The following is a 23,080-nucleotide window of genomic DNA, read 5'->3' as shown; positions in this document are numbered from 1 at the left end:
CCTTAGAAAAATGTTTTTTTTTTTTACACAATATCGTGTTGGGAAATAAATGATGGCATGTTGTGAATTGTTTTCAGATTTGTTTGTGGTCTCTATCAACTCCTTATTGAAGTACTTTGCTATTTAGCTGCTAAGTTGTCCACCATGTTCACCAGTTAGTTTCTAACTGTGTCTGTCTATTTTGTGCTCGGTAAGTAATGTGTAGCGTTTTAAGAGCTTTTTTATGAGAACAGCCTCCTCCTGCAGGGGAAAATTACCTTTTAAAAGCAATTAGAATTAACCAAAAGACCTAACCACAATACGTCAAATATTGATTGTAGCTGCTTTAAACCAATGTAATTCAATCTGGCATTGAACCTTGCATAATTTTTTTCAAAATAGATGGGAAGTTTTTTGTTAACTGTGCAAATTTAGATGTGTTTTAGTTACAGTATAAATCTATAGATTAGCTCAATAAGGCACACATTTGTGGCATGCTATCTTGGAAGTTGGCCACCGTATCAAAGATAACTAAATCTTCGTTTGTTGTGTGAATTGTATTCTTTTAAAGCGACGTTGAGTACTTAAAAAAGTGCTATATAAATGAAATGTATCATTATTATTATTATTATTATTATTATACCAATATAAATACATTTTCTTTTTATCTGCTGTGTAATTCAGAATCTACCTTCATTTAATGGGGGGGAAACTATTGAATATGCATGTTGTAGCAGCTTGGAGAGGTAATAACAGCTGCTACCAAATCAGCGCTGGATGACTCAATTTCCATGTTTTCAATTAAGCAATAAATGAAACAATTCTGCGGTGTGGGTCCAGGTTAATAGATGGAGCAATTATTCTGAACACGGACAAAATTATTATAAATAAGTTTCACTCACCCTTCACTGGTTTAAATGCGTGTCATGAGGGCTCATTAGGAAATCTTTGAAAAATACAGACCTAGCTTCACCTCCAATTAAACTGTTCCCCTGGCTTAGAACATTATGTACTCTACTTTAAAGGCCCCAAGGTACCTATTTATGCTCCTTACTGTGTCGGTATCTTGAAAGAGAACTAAAACCAACTTTCTGATTTATCTTCTCTGCAACTACTGCTCTTTTATATTTTCCCTTCCACACATTACTGCTAAATCATTGTGTTCCTAAACCAGTAGGAGTGAGTTCAAACCACAAAATAAGAATCACAGGGAACACAATGTTGACACATGGCACACAATATCATGGTAATACCTTCAGCTACTGTGATTTTGGCATTTTAGCTGATGTAAGCCTTGGATGCCCTTTCAACAGAAGTGACATGAAGAGCAAAACATCAGATGTTCTGGAAACAGTGTCAAATTGGAAACAGAGCTCAACAAATGTTGCCCTGCTGCCTTTGGCAACCAGATATGAACCACCATCAAGCATTTGTCCAGTCAGGTTTGACCTTTTTTGTCAACCACCAATAAAAAAAACCCACAATTTTGCAATCTTGTGCCTGTGTAAATATGAGACTGAAAACACATGATTAACTCAGAAGGACACACACAAAGAAGCTAAACAAAAAAATGATACATTAACTGAAGTGAATAGCCTTCACTAGAAAAGCAAAGAAGAAAGAAGTACATGGGGAAATGGCACAGGGAACAACCTATTTTAGAGTAAAACACTTAATTAATCGTTCATGACAGACACATGACAGGTTGTCATGGACAGCCTTCGCCCAAGCGTTAAAAGAGGCATCGGAGCTTAAAAGCGTGAGAAGTTCATGCGCTTCATGCATGGAAGAATTTCATTTTTCTACTTACATTTATACACTATGACAATGATGCCTTTAAAGTTTGGAAAAGCAGTTTGTGGCTAGGATTTTACCAGTTTGATATTTGAAGACTAATGCAAGCAGAAAGCAGGAAGTATTGGATGTTTTGTCCAAACAAAAACAATACACAGCAACATATAAAAACACTACCATTAATAATAAAGAAAAAACAGCAACCTTTCTTACAATATGGAATTATGATCAGTAGAAATGGCCATTCCATTGTTGAGGTATACTAAAATAGATTTATACTGTGCAATTTTCCAAACTCACATTGGTTTCTCATACAGCATCTCTGTAAAGTATGTGTATTCACCGGTATTCACTCTCTGTCCTAAACGGCTTGTTGGAGCTCCTGCCCCCTCCTACCCTCCCTGTGAGCCCAGTGTGCTCTGATTGGTCGGGATGTTACGAGGCTCGCTGCTCAGTGAGCTGGCTTACTGGTGTGGTTTCCGGGTTGGCGATACAGCGAGACAGTGCGAAACTCATCCTGAGCACACACAAACACTCACAGCCGAAGTAAAAACAATAAGTGTGGCTTGATATTGAGTAAGAAAAAGGTTTATAACGCTGTGAGAATGGGTCTGCGGAGAGCATTTCTCCGCGATCCCAACTCGTCTATTACCAACCAGGGAGCTCTATGTAAGTCAATGGGACTCCCTGTTAGTTGAACATTTACGCTAAATGTCCCCCCACTGCGTTTGATAGTGACGCCAAGGGATCCTGGTGTGTGAGGAGCTCCGCGGATTGGTCCATTTTGGTTCCCGGAAGAAACAAATGTAAAAAGAGAAATCTCCAACGAGGCGTTCTGGGGCAGCATAGACAGGTATTTTCTGTGTTAGAGTTTTACTCGCTACAGGGTGTACTTTGAGGGTTTTTGACTCTGCAGACCGTTTACATGCATAAAAACTGTCATAACACACAAGGGGACGGGTAATAACCGGAAAAGCATGACATGGGACCTTTAACTCTCCTTTGGGCCTCAGATGTACTTACCAGCAGTCTCACACTCTAACTATCAGATTCCCAGCATGCAACAAGAGAGATAGACAGACTTTGAGGGAGCGAGAGAAACTGAGTGTCCGTCAGTTTTATCCGTCTGGTGCACAGCTTTGACTTTTGTGTGTCCCTCTTCATGTCAGTTAAAGTGTTAATGCTGTACTCTGCTTTGTGCTTCCTTCAGGTGGCTGTGACAGGGGCACCCCCGGGGCAGGACCCATGAGGAGTCATAGAAGATGCTCACAGCCTGGGCGCTTCTGCTCTTCTTAGCCATGTGGGTGAGAAGCACCGCTGGTGGCCCTCTCTCCTTCAGACTAGGTACATTTATACAATTAAATTGCAGTATTTTACAGTCTTGTAGCAGCAGAAGAACTGCTGTAAAGTCTGATGGTGACCTTGAAAGTGTTCTATTTTTAAAGGTATTTTTTTATTAATTTATAATAATAATCTTTATTTATATAGCACCTTTCATACAACAAGTGTAGTCCAAAGTGCTTCACATAGACATTTCACAGCAAATGTAACAGAATACAGATACCAGTAAAAGACATAAAAACAAACTAATTGCATAGAGTAGACATATATAAAAAATACAATTGTACATTTTAGTTATTGAGCTTGACTTTAAACCAAATTGCTGTTGAAATGTTGCCTCAAGTTGACAGCACTGTCAGCTTCACAGTTTTATAATGGGAACATTTGCTGAAGAAATTCAATTGAAAGTCCCTAGTTTCCACAGTCAGACACGGCTTGGGGTATTTACCGGCTATTTTGTAACAGTGCAATCTACATGAAACTAGCCTTTTCTTCATGGAATATAAACCATGATCTCAGTCTAACCCCATTGCTAACCCTGTCGCTACTGCTGTGGTCTGGGCTATTGTAAGTTAAGCATCACCACTGCACTAGGGCATTTTGAATGGCACAATACGTATCATTTATGGCTTGATCAACGGCATGGTTAAGTCAGAAGCTTGAACAGTTCAATATAATAGGACAAAGTCCAACAGAAACTACAGTAATACTCTGCTTCTGGAAAATGTGGCAGATCGGTGGACCACGGTTGAAACTGACTAGACGTTGCATCTGAGAGGGCATGGTTCAAAAGTCTCATAGCCTGACAGAGTCAGTGAGTAACCAATGGGAGTTGTTCCTTCTCGTTAACATTCTCCTACAGTCAGCAGGTCTCTGACACCCTGTCACTAGCTCCCCGTCTACCAAAAGTTTGACTGACTGTCTCTTTATTTATTAAGTATAGACCCCTTGTCTAAGGTGGATATCTCCTTTTGAGAGTGTGTATGTACTGCATATAGGAACAAATGGGAAGTATAGGTAAGGATAGAGAATTAGAATGTGATTTATTCTGAAGCTCACAGATTCTGCTACCCTGTTGCCTGCTTTAAATGTATGGCACGGTAGTCAACTTTCAGAAACATCTGAGAGCGAAATATGTTGTTATTACTCAAAATCAGTATTCGTACCATGTGGATTTGTGTAAGGCTATTAAAACAGGTCTCTTCTGGTGTCTTGGATTCACTTGTCAACATGATGAAACTGCAGGGCTGAGCATTCATTCCTAGATAAATGAGTTTCAGTAATGATGAAAACATTATTTACTTCACCTCTGAGAAATTCCCAAGACTTACAGGCTCATAAATGCATATTGGAACTTTAATGCAGCTCCTTTTGCTGATTCCCTCCGCCCGTTAAGTCTCACGTTTTGTAAGAGAAATAAGTATTTTTATTCTTCCAGTATTTTGAGCCTCTACAAGATGTTCAACTGTCATCCCTGAAAAGTATCAACATTTCTTATTTTTGAACAAGACATGTTTGTATCACTCTCTCTTCTCGCCTGCTCCGTGTCTCAGAGCTCTGCCACAGAACAGCTTAGGTTTGCAGGATCCTTTTGGTAGTTTTGCATATATTGCCCCAAACCATCTTCTGTTTTGAAAACAACACAGCATTTAAAGTGTACTGTATCAACAAGACCATGAACAAATCATTCCTTGTTTGTGAATATTGTTGGATAAATGAGCCCCATGTCTCTGTTTTCTTCTCCGGCTTTCTCTTTTACCCTCCACCTGAATGTACCAAACCTCTGCAGAGATGGTTGTTTATGTTTATCTCAGTCATGTTGCATCGCTGATGGATAATTAGGCAGTTGGCCTGTTTTTCCTTTTCTTCTAATGTGATCTGCGCACAGCAGTCTCTCTGCCAGTGTACTGTCAGTATGTGTTTGTGGTTGCTGGGCCTGTGTGTGTGTGTGCATGCATTTATGCACAAGGCAGTATGAGGCATAGATATGCACAAGAACAGGCCCTCACAACCACAAAAAATGTCATTGCACACCAAGGCACGCAAACAAACGCATACCCCCAAACACCACAACAAACTCCCTGCCATTTGCACTGCAAGAGATGGTATTTAACATGGCTGTCCCTTGGGTCCTGCCTGGCTGGCATAATGTCACTGTCTGGCCTTCTCTGAATGAATCGGGACCAAAAACAACCTCCCGCCCCTGCCACATTCCCCGCCAGGACCAAGCAGCAGCCAGCAGCTCAGTGTAGGTGTGGAACTGGGCTTTGGGCAAGTCCCAGGTTGCATGGATTTTCGTTTACAAATGATCTGGTATGGTAGGTCTTCATGGCCTCTTATCGACCCTCTGATTGGTAAAAACAGATAAAAGGTGGTTTTCATTTGATTTAATACAGCGTTTGAATGGTGTAATTTGCAGTGTTGTTTGAAGTTGTTGCACAGTATGAAAGATTAATTACAAGAATATAGGCCTGAGAGTGTATACATAATTACATTTTCTTCAGTATTGCCTTTAATAAGAAACACCAGAGACAAGGGAAGCTGTAACGAATCATGAATAGCAATATTCCAATAGACAATCCAAACACATAAGATGTTTGATACAGTATATTAAGTCAAATTGATTCACAAAATGAAATAAAATGATGTTGAGAAAAACCTCTTTCAGCCATGGGATGAGTAAAACATTCAAACAAGAGGAGATCATGAATAATATTACATTGAATCCCTGTTCATTACCATTTGGGTGCAGCTAGTTCTTGTTGGTTGTATTCCCCATTAGTTAAGTGAAAGACCGTCTGCCGCCAACATTCTTTCAGCCAATCAACCGCTGCTTACACTTATTTAAATAATTATTCCACACACACACATTACTACTATGTTGTCTCTGGTAATATAGGGAGTCAAGGAAAAGAGTCAGGATAACATTAACTTTTATTTGAGTTACTATCATTAACACTGCCAACTTTGTCCAACAGAGCACATAGTGCAAACACACACTGCCTCAGTCATCCTCCCTCATTACCACCACTGAGGTGCCCTTGAGCAAGGCCCATAACAGATCAGGCTGTGGTTGTACTGGGAAGCGTTCAGGTCTGAATGTGTTACTGTGTGAATGGGATCAGGGTTTTTTCTACAAAAGAGAGCATCGCCCTCAGTGCAACTCCCCTGAATAAATAAAGATGGAAAGTTGGAAGTTGTATAGGAGATGTTTTTCCTGTCTTATATGGCTTGTTTAAATGATCTAAATTAGAACAAAAATAGTCAGAATATTAAGATAAAAATGTGTTTTATCTCCTTACCACAATCAGCTAGATATTCCAAATAGGTGAGTCTTGATTTTCTGTTTTATCGTTTTGCTTTGACAGACTTGTTGGATTTCTATTCTGTTCAATAATAAATCCAGACAGGCACTGGCATCAGATTCTCTTTTAAATCCCACAATGTCTAAGCATTGAGCTTCACCACAGGGATATCCTCCTCCTATGAGAGCAACACTAAATGTAGCTGTTGTCAGCTCACTGGGGTGCCGTAAACCTCTTCAGCAGATATCCTTTTGCTCACCTCAAATATGCCTTTCATACTGGGCGCTGGCGTTCTTTAAGAGCAAATGCGGTTTCTCTTTAAATGTCAGGATTATTATCGATAGTTATGGAAATCTGTTGAAAGCTTCACACAATGTCTCCAACACCAGATTTGTGTTGTCTTCAAAATGGATTTGTGGAGTATATCTTCCATGGTATTGTTTTTTTTTTTTAAATAGACCAATCAAATGTGCTTTAAAGGTTTTTTACACAGCTTCAAAATGTATTAAGCATATCAGGAACTACGCTCCGTGTTGATTCAAAAACATTTTATAGAGAAAAACATTTGAATAACATACGGTTTCACAAAAGCTCTACTCACATATAGTTATAGTATAGACACATGTACACAGAAATTACAGATAGATAATCATAAATCTATAATACAACCTTTCAAGTCACCTTATATATATATATACATATATGGATCCACCACTGTGTGCACATTCTTCTAAATCTATCAATGTCTGATTTGTTTAATTGATTACTATTGAGTATAATTTGAAGAGATGTATGCCTTGTCAATATACAAACATTTACTGAGAATGAGTTTTGCAAAGGGCAGCAGAGGAACATATTAAAAAAACAGAGATTTTACTGCATCTGACATTTCATGAAAAATCACATTTCTTATTATTAGGTCCTCGGGGAGGCTGGCTATGTTTGTTGGTTTTCTTTGCCCAATTTATTCATGTGTTTTTAGCCTCTCAGATGCCCAAGGGCTTTCTTTACAGACGCCTGAATGTTATCAACTTGCTTCTCTCTATGCAAAGACACATTAGTTTCATAATGCGATCATCCCAAATTGTTTGCCACATAAAGTACTTTTATTTTGACTTTTTTTTAAATCCATATTTTTTTCTTCCAGTCACATTCCACACTTAAGCTAATAGATACAGTGAGGTAGATCCTGGTTCACAACAGATGCTCATATTCATCATGTGTATGCTCAGTCCTCATTCAAATGACTGCTAACTTAACTGCTATGCCATTGTTAAATTGCAGACATAACTACCTGAGCATATGTTATTGTCTTTCTTTTTTTAAGTACATTGACCCGTTTGTACAATTTTAAACATTAATGTTACCATTTGGCGTATTACATCTTTAAAGCTCATTTTCATCTGCAGTCTCTTATACTACATCATGCATGGCAGTGGAGAGCAAACACACCATGTCCGCAACAACTGTATGTTACAGAAATTAAAAGCTCTGATATTTGTATACAAAGCAAAACCAATAACATACAGTCAGAGGTTACAAAGATGAGCAGCTTTGGGTAGACTATTATTTTTTTTTTCTCTTAAAATTGTTGTTCCAAAAATCAATGTGGCCTTGTGGTTCCGTGTAATACTGTATATAATGTATATTCCCTGTAGGATCCTTGCCTTTAAAATGTCCTCATACTTTCCATACCTTAAGGTCACATGGCATTTTCTGAAGGCCTGCAAAATTGCTAAAGCTTTGAGCGAGATGGCAGGACAATAGCCTTCCAGTGTCCCCATTTCATTGACAGCCATTGATCCATGTATATGCAGCTGGTCTGGCCTTGACACTGCATCTGGCTTTTGTTTATCGGTGATGAGGAATGAGACGAAGACAATGGCTGCCTTGCTAGCCGAGGATTCTTATATTAATAATAGTATTATTTATTTTCATAAACACCTCTTCTCAGCATGGCCTGAAGGTTACTGAGGAGACGAGTGTGAACTCACCAAAAGTAACATGGCCAAGATTGAGAAGGTCACAATTCAAAAATATACATAACAAAATAAAAGCACCCCAAATGAAATAAACACACAAATATTCACAAGGGAATTGATTTTAGTGTGAACAGATCATTATTACTTGTTAAATATATCATGAAATAATTGTTTGCATATACAGTAATTCCTATCAGTACAGGTGGGTAGAATACATTGATGTATGTCATACTAACAGAAAAATAGTGTATGATTTATGGCAATTATGTAGTGTTTAGAAACAGCTTTTGGCTCAGCTGTATATTGCAAGAAAAGAGATTAAAAAAGTGTATTTTATAATGCTAACAACACAGTATTAGCCAAGGTCTCTGTTATAGCCTGTGAATCAATTAAAGTCTTACTGAAGTTTGCGTTAGTTCAAAGAGGACACATTAGTCCTGTGACAGTCATCTGACAATTAATGTGTCTATATATATCTCCAATTAAGTTGATCACCTAATTAAGAAGCTTAATTCTTAAGATAAAACTTATATTCTAACTAAATGCTAGATGTGAAACCTGCTGCTGTACTCATTAAGTTACCGCAAGAAATCCAACCTGACGCTTGCTTAAGACAACTTTTTAAAATGTCCCTACAAAGCTCTATACGAACACTTACAGCGCACCAATGAGTAGTAAGAGAGGGCAACTAAACTTTGTTTGGCTATTTGCTCCCTTTTTTGCACTCGTCTTCACCCATCTTCCCAAAACTGGCATCACTGGATGAATATGATGTACTAATTGTCACTGGAGGGACCCCTTGATAAATTAAATACAGCATCAATTAGCACTGTGTCTTTAAGGTTTAGCCACAGCAGAATACTTATAATAACTGTGTCAAGAAATCGCATACATACATTTCAAATGAGACACTGTTGTTCATTGATCTTGAGTTATTAGACTTGACTCCGCTTGACTCCAAAATTATTTATTCCAACAACAATGTTACATGGCAACTACATAAATGTCACAGTATATTTAAGCTTGAAGAACACTAGTGCAGGCAGTATTGGTTACGGTTTTAAAAGCAGTCATTGTTTCAAACATTGGTCAGAATATGCCGCATGCTCATCTCCTACCTTTCCTTTATACTTTGCTACATAAAGAGCACACTACATCCTGCACTGACACTTAAAGTAGGCGTTGGACTGCAGGATAATTTTTACATTTCTACACATAGTGGCCTGCACATGTAAGTGTTTGTTCATGTACTGTAGGTGTGCACACAGAGTGCAACGTATGTGTGTCCATTCACCAAGGGCATGTAGGGCGGATCGGTTCAATCTTAGACACAGGTAGAGTCTAATAGATTATCCACAAGTCAGCAGCAACACACCGTTTATTGCCTCAGGTCAGCCCCACGCACATTTACAGCGACTTATTAGGGCTGAACCAAGGATGAGTCATGAGCCTCTAGTCAGGTTTGTTTTGCCCTCATACACTCTTGACTTCAGTTGGCTTCTATGAACTCATTTAATTCACTGTAACTGGAAGAGCAGTGAAGGTGGCATATTGGGAGGGAGGAAGAGTAAATAACTGTGAGGGAACTTTCCTGCGTTGCTGTGAGGCCTCATGCTCTGTTCACACTAACAACATATCAACTACTTAAACTTTTCGACCATGTAGCGGGCCTCGTCTTGCCATTTTTTCACACATTTTTTCCAGCTGAGAGACCATGTTAGGAGACTTTATGATTAATCTCCTTCCTTTAATTACTCAGCCATGTGCTGTGCGAGTCATCAAGTTAATGACACTCAGACATGTGTACTCACAGACCTGAAGCTCCAGGGTTAAACTTATTTTAGGTTACCAATTGTTATAAGATCCAACTGCCCAGTTCTCCATGTTTTACTCAGATGGTAGCAAATGTGCCAAATAAAGCATATTAATAACCGTGTATGCCTAAAAGAAAAATATCCTCTGTTACTCGCATGCAAGTGGGAGGGTTTATGATTAATCTCTAAGGTTTTAATTACCAGGGCAGGTGCTGGGACCCATCATTGAGTTAATGGCAGGAATGGCAGATAGGAGTGATGTTATGCAATTATGCACTCTACTTTGCTCCTGAGCTTACCACATTAATTATTCAGTAAATCTGATAAAGTCACTGTGCACAGGCATGAAGAGTGTGTGTAAACTGTGTATGTTTCAATCACACACCCCAACACACACTTAACATCCTCATGAATAAATGTCTCCTGGGATTGTTAAAGACAAAGTCAAATGAATGTTTACTTATTTACTTATGCACATATGCAAATTATCTATATGAGCTCATAGAAAAAGGTCCCCTATCCACAGCTACACACACAAACATGAAAACATTGGTACTTCAATTATTAATAAAGTAATTACGAGCTATATGAGGGTATTTGTGGTGTAATGGAGTCTTTCAGATGCTGGGATGGAAGGCTTGAGCTTGGTTTATATAAAGAAGGGCATGGACAGTCATTCTTCTTCTTCCTTACAGTCCCATGGTAGTGTAGAGTGAAGGTCATAACCAGGGCGTTGCACAGCAGAATAATGGAATGAGGGAATGCTGGTATGGAGATGTCACATTATTTATACCTATCGATCATCTATGAAATATTACTGTTGACTGCAGATTAATTCTTTACACTGAACGGTAGGGGTAATGTGACATTGAATCCACACACAAGCGTTGCATAGAATAATTGCATTTAATTTGCATTTACAATAAATAACCAATGTAACCAATGTGTGATGCAAGCCCAGTTCATATACTATTATATCTGCACATTGAATGCAAAACAAAACACTACAACAAATACTAACTTTGTGTTAGTTAATTTATGGTGAAGACCTAATGATGTGCTGAGGTTGTGGTTTATAGTGTAATGTTTAAATAGAAAAATATTTAACCTTTTTAAATCTCAACCAAATCTAAAATGGTGCTCCTCTCCATTGAATCTTTCCGAAACAAACCTTGACGACAGCCTTTAAAACAAACAATATAACGACATCTTTGCTCATTGGATGTTATATTTAAACTTTTCTATAGCAAGCCCTCTTTTATGTACTACTAGCCTAAATCCTATGTGGATTACCTTGCATAATTTGCTGCAATATATCCACATATATTGTCTAAGCCATCAAGGTTCATGCGCACACTTTCTAAGGATTGCAGAACCTACCAACCATCTTTACATTGAAGGAGGTTGTGCTTGATGTTAAAGTTCTTCCTGTTCAAAGTGTCAATTTAAAAAAATCTTTATTCCAAAATGTACCTCTGGTTAAAGTAAGGTTTCAGCAGTCTGAGTTTACCACATCAAGGGGGTATCTTTAAAAGGTAAAGTTTTTTAAACAGAATTCACTCTTTGTGTTTCCCCAGTGTAAAAGGCACTCATGCTCAGCTGTGGGGGAACTATAGTTAAACAAAGATGTTGTACTTTAAAGCCTCTAAAAAACTTTGGAACATACTTTTTGACTTGTCTAACTAACACTGCTGAGACCTCATACTTGTAGGACTACGATGACTTTTGTCCCCATTATTCATGCTGGTAAGGAATGATCTACAAAAACAACTAGCACTCAATACTTCCCCTGCATGGAAGAAGAAGAGAACGTCTTCTACTGTTTATGCCTCGTGACACTCCTAGTTCTCCTAAACAAGGACATCAATTTCCTCTTAGCAGTGGCTTTTGTGCAGCAGATCTTGACTCTCCTTGTCCTTTACAGCCATTGTGAAGAGAGCATATCTTTGAAAGGAATGACAGGGTATGATTTGATTAGTCATGATTCCCCCTGTAAAACCGTTTCACACCTGCAGCGTGTGTTCACTGGGCTCCTTTGCTGTGTTAAAGCCTCTTGTCTCAAAATAACTAAATGGGTTGCCTCGGCCAATCATGCATGCTCCATGAACTTGTGCCAGTGCTAGTGCTTATGCCTTGAATCATGAAAATATAGCTATAAATGCTCTGCTTTTCCTCCTGTGGAGAGCTGTTATCTATTGGCAGCTAGAGGGAAAATAGCTTTTGTTCACTGAGTTTTCATTAGGGCAGAGCAACATCAATGCCAACAACATGTAGTACGCATTAGTGTTAATTTCGTTGACTAAATCTATGACGAAATATGTTCGTCAACGACCTTTTTTTCCATGACGAAAACGAGACGATGACGAGACGGCACCGACGGCAGTAAACAATAACTGTAACGACATCATCATGCAATATCGTTGACGAAAAGTGACGAGACGAAAATGTAGTTCACTAAATAAATTTACTTTCGTTGACGAAAAATGAGGAGACGAAATATTATCCAAGATAACGTTACATCTCTGATAGTCAGTTTTTCTCCCAGCAGTTCCATTTCCGGCGCTGCGGCAGGGCAGCAGCTGTGTGTCTGTGCTGCGCGCGGCGGTAGATTTGAATTACACCGGGCAGCGGCACACTGTGAACTGTCAGGAAGACTCGGGTCTAACTCATGGTCTAACTAACCTTATTTAACAGAAAATGAAATGGCAACAGGGCTTGGGAGCAGTGGTCGCACTCGCGTTAACCGAATACCCCCCGTCAGCGCGAGTGATTGATAAATTGTGCACTCGACGGATAATAATGGATTATGACGGAAATGTTACGATCCGTCAAAATGACTGACAACGAAAAAGTCTAAAGCCACCACTGCTTGGGAGAAAGAAACAACGTGATATTTGGGCCCATTTTCACTACAATGAGGCGGAGAAAAAAAGCGAATGCATTGTTTTATCAGAAGGGAAGCAATGTGGCCATAACACAGCTGGTAAAAACACCACAAACCTGAGCAGATCCTCTCTGCAAAGCTGCATTCTTAATCATTCAACCTGTGTTTTTCATCAAATAAGGACAAGATATAATCTTATTTATTTATATATACTAAAATGACAAATTATTGGTTTGGGCTATACTAGTTTGTTTGACTGAAATGTTCTATATAATCTGATGACTAAAAAATACTCAACAGTTTTTATTGACAAAAAGTAGACTAAAATAATTAGTTTTCTTTGACTAAAATATGACTAAAATGCTCAGACTTTTAGTCGACTAAATCTTGACTAAAATGTTTACTGTTTTAGTCGACTAAAATGCTCAGACTTTTAGTCGACTAAAACTTGACTAAATAAAAACAGGATGAAGGTGACTAAATATGACTAAAACTAAAAAGGAAATTTAACACAGGACTAAGACTAAAACTAAATAAAAAAATAGCTGACGAAATTAACACTAGTACGCATGAATATACTGGCTCATGCATACTGTATACCAGGCATCCTCAAACTACGGACTCAGATCCGGATCCGGACCGAACCACCACTGTCTCCGGACTCTGAGCAAATTATACTTTTCATATGTATTATCTCTCTGTATTATATGCAGTGCTTGAATTGGAATGAAAAAGGTGCCAGTACTCTAAAATCAGCAACTTTTTCAAGTCAATTTTATATATACAGCCCACAAACAAGAATTTGGCTAATATAATGCTGGTGGGTTTGTCTCTTTACTACTGTATATTTTAGAAAGGTTCACTGTACTTAACATTTTTTATGATAGGCAGCGGATATGGCTAAAGCTCAGTAAGGTCAATATTAACTGAAAATATAGCAATCAAAGTCTAGATCTTCTGCTGAAGACACATGAAGCAGAGACCTTTCAGGTGAGAGCCCCTCTGGTGGTGTTCAACATTAATGACAAGGAAACAAAGCTCTGGTCAGAAGCATTTTTTATAAAAAGCTTTAACAAAATTAAGTATTTCTGTACATTTTGAATGCAATCTAACTTTCCAACTCAGAAAACGAAAAACGAAAAAGTGCCAAAAGTCTTCTCACATGGCTGAGCTGCTTTGCAATATACTTCACCACTGAAGAATACAAATATGTATAAAGTAAACTATGATGCAATCTAACTTTCCAACTCAGAAAAATGATAAAGAGCATGAACAAAGAACATGTAAAAACAAATGCAAAATTTGCATAATCTAAAATGAGAAACTGTAACTGCAAGTAACAAAGTCTGAGCCATGGTAAAGAGTTACATTGAACACCAAGCTGATCAGATAACTCCCTGGTTGGTCTGAAGTCCTTCTATCTCCAGGATCTGTACAAATCGGCACATTATGCCAAAAGTCTTCTCACTGGGTGAGCTGCTTTGCAATATACTTCACATTGTTAGAAAAGGCTCCAGAAGGCTTTGGGGACATCAGTATCAGGGGCTGGAGCTGGACAGGCTCTTTCATCAGCACTTCTCCTTCCCTTTGCCAGCCAGGACCTCACATACTGTTCCGGATTGAACTGTCCTAGTGATGGTCCATTACATTTAATGAAAACCAGGCTGGACAGTCGGCTGACAGAGAGAGCATTCCTTTTTGCAGTAAGGATATCGTTCATGCAGCTGAATGCCCGCTCACACTCACTAGTGGAGACAGCGATGGTTCGGACTGCTTTCAGTAGAGGCTCCATGGCAGCAGGTGTACGGGATGCCCTGGTTTCCTTGTATTCGTGAAAGCCCTGAACAGTCTCTCTTCTGTCCACTTTCAGCACTTCGCACAAACGTAGCACCTCTACGTCCCCATACTGTACGTCTAACTCCTCTTCAGGCCAACTTCCAGGATGGATAACTTTCATGTCCTGGATTAGCTGATTGTCCCGGGCCTCCCGGCCATGTAATGGGATTTCTCTTGTGCTGACATGAGAGGAGGTTGTGGAAGTCATTCTGTGTCTCAGATTCTCTACCATACTGCGGAAAAACTGACCTGCATGAATCTGTACAAGCCTGCCATTCTCACGCAGGGCAACACCCTTGAAGGACTTCTCAGCTAGAGCTGTATGAACTGTAGTCATGTGTGGGCCAGGCATGGTGACCATGGATTCAAAAACTCGTATTTCTCGAGTTAAGAGCCTATCTGCTAGGCAGTGTCATCTCTCTTTTTTGGAGTTGCCGAGAGAGGTCGCTGAGCTCTGTGAGCGTACATCAGTCCCAGATTGCTGACAAACGTTGCAGATGTGAGCACATCATCCAGGCCCTTGTACTTTGCTCTGTCTCTGGAATCCCTGCTCGTGTCGTTTGCAGCATTTGTGAAGTGATCATGAAGCACTCGGTAGTTTTCCCAGACTGCTCTGACGCTCCTTTCACTTGAAGCCACCCAGCGGATGGACAAAACACGCCCTATCACCAGGAGACGCTGTCCGACTGCTTGCGCACACTGCGCTAACTGCCTCTGATTTTTGGGGGAGGCATGGAACAAGGAATAGAGTTTGTCAAAAAAGATCTGGAAATGATTGAGCCCTGAGACCTCCTTGACCACATCCCCAACTGCCAGCTCTAGACGATGATTGGAGCAGTGCCACACAAACAGGCTTGGGAATTTACTACACAACTGGGTAGCAACGCCTGTTCTCTTCCCTAGCATGACTGAAGCCCCATCACATGCAAAAGAAACGAAACACTGACCTAAAAAGTCCTCGTTAAAATCTCTTCCAAGACACTCCATTAACGCCTTTGTGATGTCATCAGCCGTTGTTCCATCCAACTCGATCAGCTCCCAAAAAAACGTTTCGGGCTCAGCATCAGCTAATGCTGAGCGTAGACACACAACAAGCACCGTTTTACCACTAATAGTGGTAGATTCATCGACCAAAACACAGAGTTTTCTTTGGTTTTCTGTAATGTCTTTTGCCATTTGTTTCTTCAGCTCATGAGCTATGTGGTCGATGATTTCGCCACAGGTTTTATTGGAGTGCAAAACCCTGCCCACGTTCAGCCCATTCAGTTTCTGTACATTCAAATCAATTGGCATGTCTGTGAATGGCCGGCTATGTTTGCCAATTTTATATGCCGTTCGAAAAACTCTGATAGTGGTGTCTAATTCAGATTTATGCATAGACTGCACTTGATGTTGAATAGTTTCACGTGAAGCAGATGTAATGATGTCAGCAGCTTTTACATGGGCTTGTGATTCTTTATGTTCTTTGATTTTTTTTCTCAGGCTAGCTTGTTGTTTGCCCTTGTCAACACCGACACTGCACACTCACCCCATTCAGTTGACAGTTTCAGTCCTTGTCCAGTGTGTATTCCCAAATATTTGAGATCTCTGCATATCCGACATCCTAGCTTCTTATCTTTAAGAAGGAGCCATGCATTGGTCTTGCAAAAATATTGCACCTGGTCCGTTGTCCAGCAGTCAGGTGCATCGCTTTGCCCGGTGTTGGTGGTGGCAGTTGCGCCAGCAGCAGCTAACGTTAGAGGCTCTGGAGGAGGCGGCGGAGCTAGTGCTAATGCTAATGCACTAGAACTTGGAGCAGGAGGATCAACCAAAGAAAGCTCCCCATCAGACACAATTTCCAACACAGGCACAGCATTCTCTGTATTTGAAGTTTCTTCCGGCGACAACCGCTGTCTTTTTGCACTTTTATTAATCCACGCTAACATTTTAGAAATGCTCATTTGTGACGTGACTTGCTTTCCTTCTCTCGGGGCCGTGCCTGCTCTGTTCTATCACTCTACATAGCCACCCACTGGGTGGGAGTTGCACTGCATAAACACAACACACGTGCATCTAGGTATGTAAATTGTAAAGCATTAAAACATGGTTTTACTAACAGTTTTCAGTATGTTGTTACTTCGGCATTATTATTATTATTATTTTGAAACGTGTATTACTATTGAATCACGGTCAAATAGGTTAATTTTGACATAGTCGTTTCCACCACAGTATTTACATGGAGAAGATAAGCCCCGCCCCCTCTCCAGCACGTTCTGTTTGAATGACAGGAGTAAACAGCTGACAGCCGCTGTGAAACTCCAGCGGTTAGAGCGATGAGAATGTCCGTTCGGCACCTCATGACGCATCTACTGAGTACCGGGCGGCTGTATATATATATATGGTTGTATAATAAGAACGGCGGGAGAGTGTTGAGTACTGGCACGGTGCATGAGTACCGGAGTACCGCCAGCATGCCGGTACTGAGCAAGAAGTGCCGGTACTCCATGGGTCAGAACCAGAAGTGCCGGTACTGCGTACCGGTGAGTACCGGCCCAATTCCAGCACTGATTATATGTGAGACATCGCCACAACGCATTCGCAACGAGTCAAAATTCTCCGCTATGTCCACTGCAAACAGCGCTCTGCATGTCTGACTGTTCCACTGTCAACGCTTTGGTCCAATCATATTCAGCAACCAGTCCGCGTTTTTTCCCCCCAAACAATCTGCGAATCAGAGGCACAGTAGGGCGGGTCTTCGCGGACTGCGGGTGGGAAAAATGTGTGTGTCTCTTTCAACCTGTCTAAGTCAGAGCGAGAATTAAAAAAAAAAAAATTCAGAGCGAGAGTTAACAGCTCATCTAGTTCCATCTGTACTGTAGCTAGTAGCCTAGTTTCACCTACCGGGGTGGCAACTGACACCCTAAAAATAGGCCTTGCCACCCCAGCTGCCACCCCAGTTGGCAGCTTTGTTTTGAAAGAAAAGTTGTGGCTCATCGGACATTTATGAGAGAAAGTCTCTAATGTCCGAGTGCAAGTGAATGCAGCACAAGATGCACGTCATGTAACCCCTCCCCCGGTCCTGGCGCGAGCGTGGACATACGATTGGCGGCGTTTTCATTTTGAACTGGACGGCGCAAAACGAGAAGCATTCGGACCCAAGCACTGAAGGAATGAGGTATTTGCGGTCTACACTGACAGAGAAGAGACTGTCAGTTTGGCTGTACTCAGCATTGAATCAAAACGCACTGAAGCTGTTGATCTTAATACGTTTGTGAGGCGTTTTGCTGAACAAAATGGTAATCGCCGCATTCAGCTGTAATAGACATGTCAACTTGATGCTCTGCTCACGGATGAGCATACACAACTATTAAGATGATGACCTTACGTGTGTAAATATATTTTTTTCTTTGAGGGGGTCTGCCCCCAAAAAACTGTTTTATGTCCTGAGAAAGTCAAATAAGACGGTGTGTAAAACTACACTGCCCAGCCAACAGAAAGTAACCACTTTGATTTAACTAAGCCAGTAGGTAAGGGCTTTCCACTGGATAATAACTGCAGTATAAAAGAATGCATGACTGAAGTGATGGAGACCATGTTGAAGGCAAACAAAAAGAGGAAATAACAGGTCAAATCAAGCAAATCCCCCTCTCAGATTCCACAGCAACCAGAAGAACAGAAATACTGGCTGGTGATTTGATTAATCAGCTTTGTGATGGAATAACAAATGCACAGTGCATTTCCTTAGCTGTGGGTGAGTCCACTGACACCACTGACAATGCTCAGTTGCTGGTGTTTGTGAGTTGTTATGATGAGGCAAAGGGGGAGTTTGTTGAAGATGTGTTGGGCCTGACGAACCTCAGTGGACGCACAAGGGGGAATACATTTATAAAGCAATAATGGGAATGCTGAATGAAAGAGGGTGCAGCTGCCTTTATTCATAACTGTGCAGCTCTTACACTGCGACTCTGAGGGGTCAAGCACAGACACAATAACAATGAAAACTGCTGCATATACAGATTATTTTTGTTTTTGCAACCTCGTGTTAAGAATCTTGTTGCAATTGTTTAAAAGTTTGAATGACCGTAATAAACGGACCTTTGTCTTATTGAAACATTTATTTTGGACCTTTAAGATTTGTATTTGAGTACCCCTGCTGTATACTGTAGAGCAGTGGTTCCCAAACGGTGTGCCGCGGCACACTGGTGTGCCGTGAGGCAAGTCCGGGTGTGCCGTGGGATTTTGTGACAACCATACGTTATTATTGCAATATACAACTACACAAAAATAATTATTTTTTAATTTACTATATCAGTACTTTGTAGGTTTATATGTACGTAATCTGCGCGACTTGCGCGTCCACATCTCCACGTGCAGTGCTGCATAAACATGGCTGAGTCAGCGATAACTCTCGAGGGGTGGAGAGGTATGCCCATTATTTTGAGTTCGTCCGAAGAATAGACAGGAATGTGACGGTGAGGTGCAAACTGTGTCCAGGCCAGAAGCTGTTATCCACTGCTGTAAACACCACGTGGTCAAACCTCAACAAACACCTGCAAAGAACACATGCTAAGGTGAAGCTACCGCACACGCTATTTGTTATTTGTTTATATCACGTAGTCTGTTCTTCTTCTCTGTCTTCCGGTTGTTGCCTGTTTTGAATGACAAATACACCATACTACCGCCGTCTGCTGGTAAGGAAAGTTATTGCCACTCACGCATGCGCAAGTTCGTACGTGCTCGGCGAGTAAAGTAACGAGTTACTTTATGTAGATAGTAACGAAGTAGTGTAATATATTACTTTTTAAAAAGTAATATGTAATATATTACATTTTTTTAGTAACGACCCCATCTCTGGAGTTGGCGTTCTCTACTCTGATTTACATGAAGAACAACAGGAGGTCACGGCTCTCCGTTGAACAGGACTTGCAAGTGGCCCTCTCCTCAGTACCACCAAGGATAAAAAAATTCTGCGCACCCCGACAGGCACATGTATCTCACTAATTTGTAAGTCGGCAAAATATTTACAATAGCACATGTTTCAATGCTGATTGCTGAAATGTTAATTTGGTGACCTGTCTGGTTTAAATGAGTGTGTTGCTGCTTTGATGAAGCCTAATTTGATAAAGTTTCAAATTAATTTCTGAAATATTTCGTTAATAAATATTTCATAGTTGTCTTTGTCACATTTTATTTGGCATTAGTAAATAATTATGCACATTTACAGATATTTTACATGATATGAGTGATAACACGTGTTATAAGGGCTATTTTGCACAATAGGTGTGCCTTGAGATTTTTACTTGTCCTTTGGTGTGCCTTGGGTACAAAAAGTTTGGGAACCACTGCTGTAGAGAACTTATCACCAGCTGGCACAGGCATTTTCTCCCTCTTTGTGGCTGCCTCTATCTGGATATTTGTAATTGTGCTGCCAGTAATCTTATTTTCCTGATGTCTGCTCATTTACTGTAGCTGCTAGTTACTCTTATACCGTTGTAAGATCTTTCTGCTCAGATGGCCACAGCTGAACATGTGCTGTAGCTTCATCTCGTGCAGCATTGCTCATTAAATAAAAGGTTTTCCTGTTCACCTGCAATAACTATAAATCAGAATTGTTGTTGTTTACAGTACTGTCACATTTATGTACTGTAATATCTGTAAAACACTATTGATAGTACCTAATACTGCAGGCATGCTGGTGCAAAGCTGATTGTGCTTGATTACGATGATGATATTTGACGTTTTAAATTGTACAATTAGTCAAAATGGCGAAACAACGTTGTGGACTTTGCTGAATCTGTCATGGCGGCCCATCATGCTTTGCAGGGTCAAGTTTTGAAGGTTCAGTGGCTGGCAATGGAAGGTTCATACATAAATGTAGACTCACATGCACACACCGAAACACACACACACACACACACCGAAACACACACCGAAACACACACACACACACACACACACACAGCAAAGACCATATATTTTTCTTTGTCCTTCTTCCAGCACTGTTGAGTGAAAAAGATCACAATTGGCTGACATTAGGGAACTATCCCTGCCCAATTCATTCCAGATAAGAAGCATCACACACACACACACACACACACACACACACACACACACAAATTGTCCTTGCGTTACAAGAGGAAAGCAAGTGTGGAGAAGCATCAGCGGTAATTCAAGTTTAGTTTGTCACAAACTGGATGAATGTGAAGTATTTTGTTAAAGGAGAATGAAAGCGTAATTAAGGAGCACTATTGGAGTGACTTTGATGGTTATTGGACTGAGGATTAATTCATTTGGATTCCCGCTGTATGAAGAAATTAAATGACGGCGCAAGTGGAAACAATTCACAAAGGGATTAAACTGTTTAAAACACATGCTCAAAGTAAGCCGGATTTTGCCGATGTGTTCATGTGGATTCAAAAATCGTAAATAATCTACAAAATGGAGGAGACCGATCTGATCGCAGCAACTGTGACAAATAATCCAACTGAAACCGGCATGGACAATGACTATGTTTTAAAAATGCGCTTATCCAGAAAAGCCCGGTTTGGACACTTTACGGGCAGAAGAAACATTTCTATTAAAGAAACAATTATACATTTCTGTCTTTGTATGCCTATAATAGCTACTAACTTGAATTTGTATTCAAATTAATTAATCAATTATTTTTTATATATTTTATTGTAATGTAGAGACAAGGCTTTTAGTGACAATCATGTATTGCGTTACAATTATATGTAAAAAAAAAGTTTACATTTTTTTTCTAAATATGATATTTGGCCTCAAATCATCTGAGGCCTGCGCCCCCCAGGTTGGGCACCACTGCTCTACACTGCCCAAAGGATATGTACACCAGGCGCTGCAAGAATAAGTTTAGGAGAATCGGTTAACGGTCTTTTCTCCCTGTTGAGGTCAGGAAGAAGTTACCCAATACACGATGGGAGCGCTGAGAGGCTCAGGAAGAGCTGCTGCCCTCAGGCCATCGGATCCTAAATGAGGACACTGCCTTAGACTTGTGTTGGTGGCCAAGTGCTTATATCCCTGGGCCAGCTGGGTGACTTGCTTAGTGTAAAACATTTTAGGCCAGTTTCCAATACTTTCTGGCTGCGTTTTCAAGAACTCCATTCTCGCTTAATTACCATAATTTGAAAAGTATTAATCCTTAACACCATTTTAAACTACCCATCAGAGTGACACAAGATGTCAGCCCCATAATAGTTTGTTTTTTTAACACATTAAAAAGAAACATAACAATTTAAAGATAAAGAAGAAGTTTTTGAGATTAAGTAAAACATAAAATTAAACAGTTTTCTGAGTCTAACAGCTATCTGAGTCAACAGCCTTAATAAGCCAAGTCTTCGTATTTAAGAAATACAGGGTGCATTCAATTATGGAAATGCCAATACTATTTTATAAATGTATTACAGTTGCTCCAGGCTACCTCAGGGCTGCAGAAGAGTTTGTTGGCCCAACAACATGAGACAAAAAAGCTAAAATATTTTACTTGGGAATAATGTTTAATGCATAAGAAATGTTGAAAAGAAAGCATAACTATGCTCTGAACTCTGCTAATCTGTTTGGTGGTTTTCTTAATTTGGTTAAACTTATTATTGTTGGTTTAGATCTGATATCCATACAATCAATAATATTGTAGAGCAAATGAGTGTCTATATTTTAACAAGGCTACCACTTGCTTTAACATTAACCACACAAGTTTCACAAGAGATATCCACCTTGCAGTGTATCAGTTCTGGTAGTAACCTCCCAGTTGGTGAATTTGCATGCTGATGTGGTTTCTGTGCCCTGGTGTCAAATTGCGTTCTTATCTCATCCATCCATTTTATACCTGCATGAGCAAGTTCTCCACACACACTCACACACAAGCACATACAGAGAAAACCTCTCAAAAGGCAGAAATACACACTCCTCCCTTGACACATCATTCTGCCATTCCCACTCCATTATGCCACGTCTTTGATCATGGCTCACAGTGAAGAGTTTGGCGAGTCCTCAGAGCCCCATCCCCAGCTGTTGCCAGGCCCTCTGCCATCACATTTGGTTGGCACGGCCATCGGCAGCTGCCAGCCTTGCCTTGAGCACCACCTCTGGCTACGCAGCTGCAAGATGTGTGTGGTGCTTGTACACGTACCTTTGACTGTGTGCTAACAT

General features: G+C 40.2%; 1 protein-coding gene across 4 annotated transcripts in view; it reads left to right on the top strand.

The window, feature by feature from the left end:
- grik4 (glutamate receptor, ionotropic, kainate 4) overlaps positions 1-23,080 on the top strand; it is a 329,869-nt gene that overhangs the window by 160,084 nt on the left and 146,705 nt on the right. For all 4 annotated transcript variants that reach the window (XM_034225443.1, XM_034225444.1, XM_034225442.1 and 1 more), the window contains one exon: positions 2,984-3,117. In XM_034225443.1, coding sequence (XP_034081334.1) covers positions 3,036-3,117 — 82 coding nt within the window. In that variant the 5' untranslated portion in view covers positions 2,984-3,035. The remainder of the gene's footprint in view (positions 1-2,983; positions 3,118-23,080) is intronic.

Source organism: Gymnodraco acuticeps, unplaced genomic scaffold, assembly GCF_902827175.1.
Source record: "Gymnodraco acuticeps unplaced genomic scaffold, fGymAcu1.1, whole genome shotgun sequence".
Lineage (NCBI taxonomy): Eukaryota > Metazoa > Chordata > Actinopteri > Perciformes > Bathydraconidae > Gymnodraco > Gymnodraco acuticeps.
This window is presented reverse-complemented; position numbering and strand designations above follow the sequence as displayed.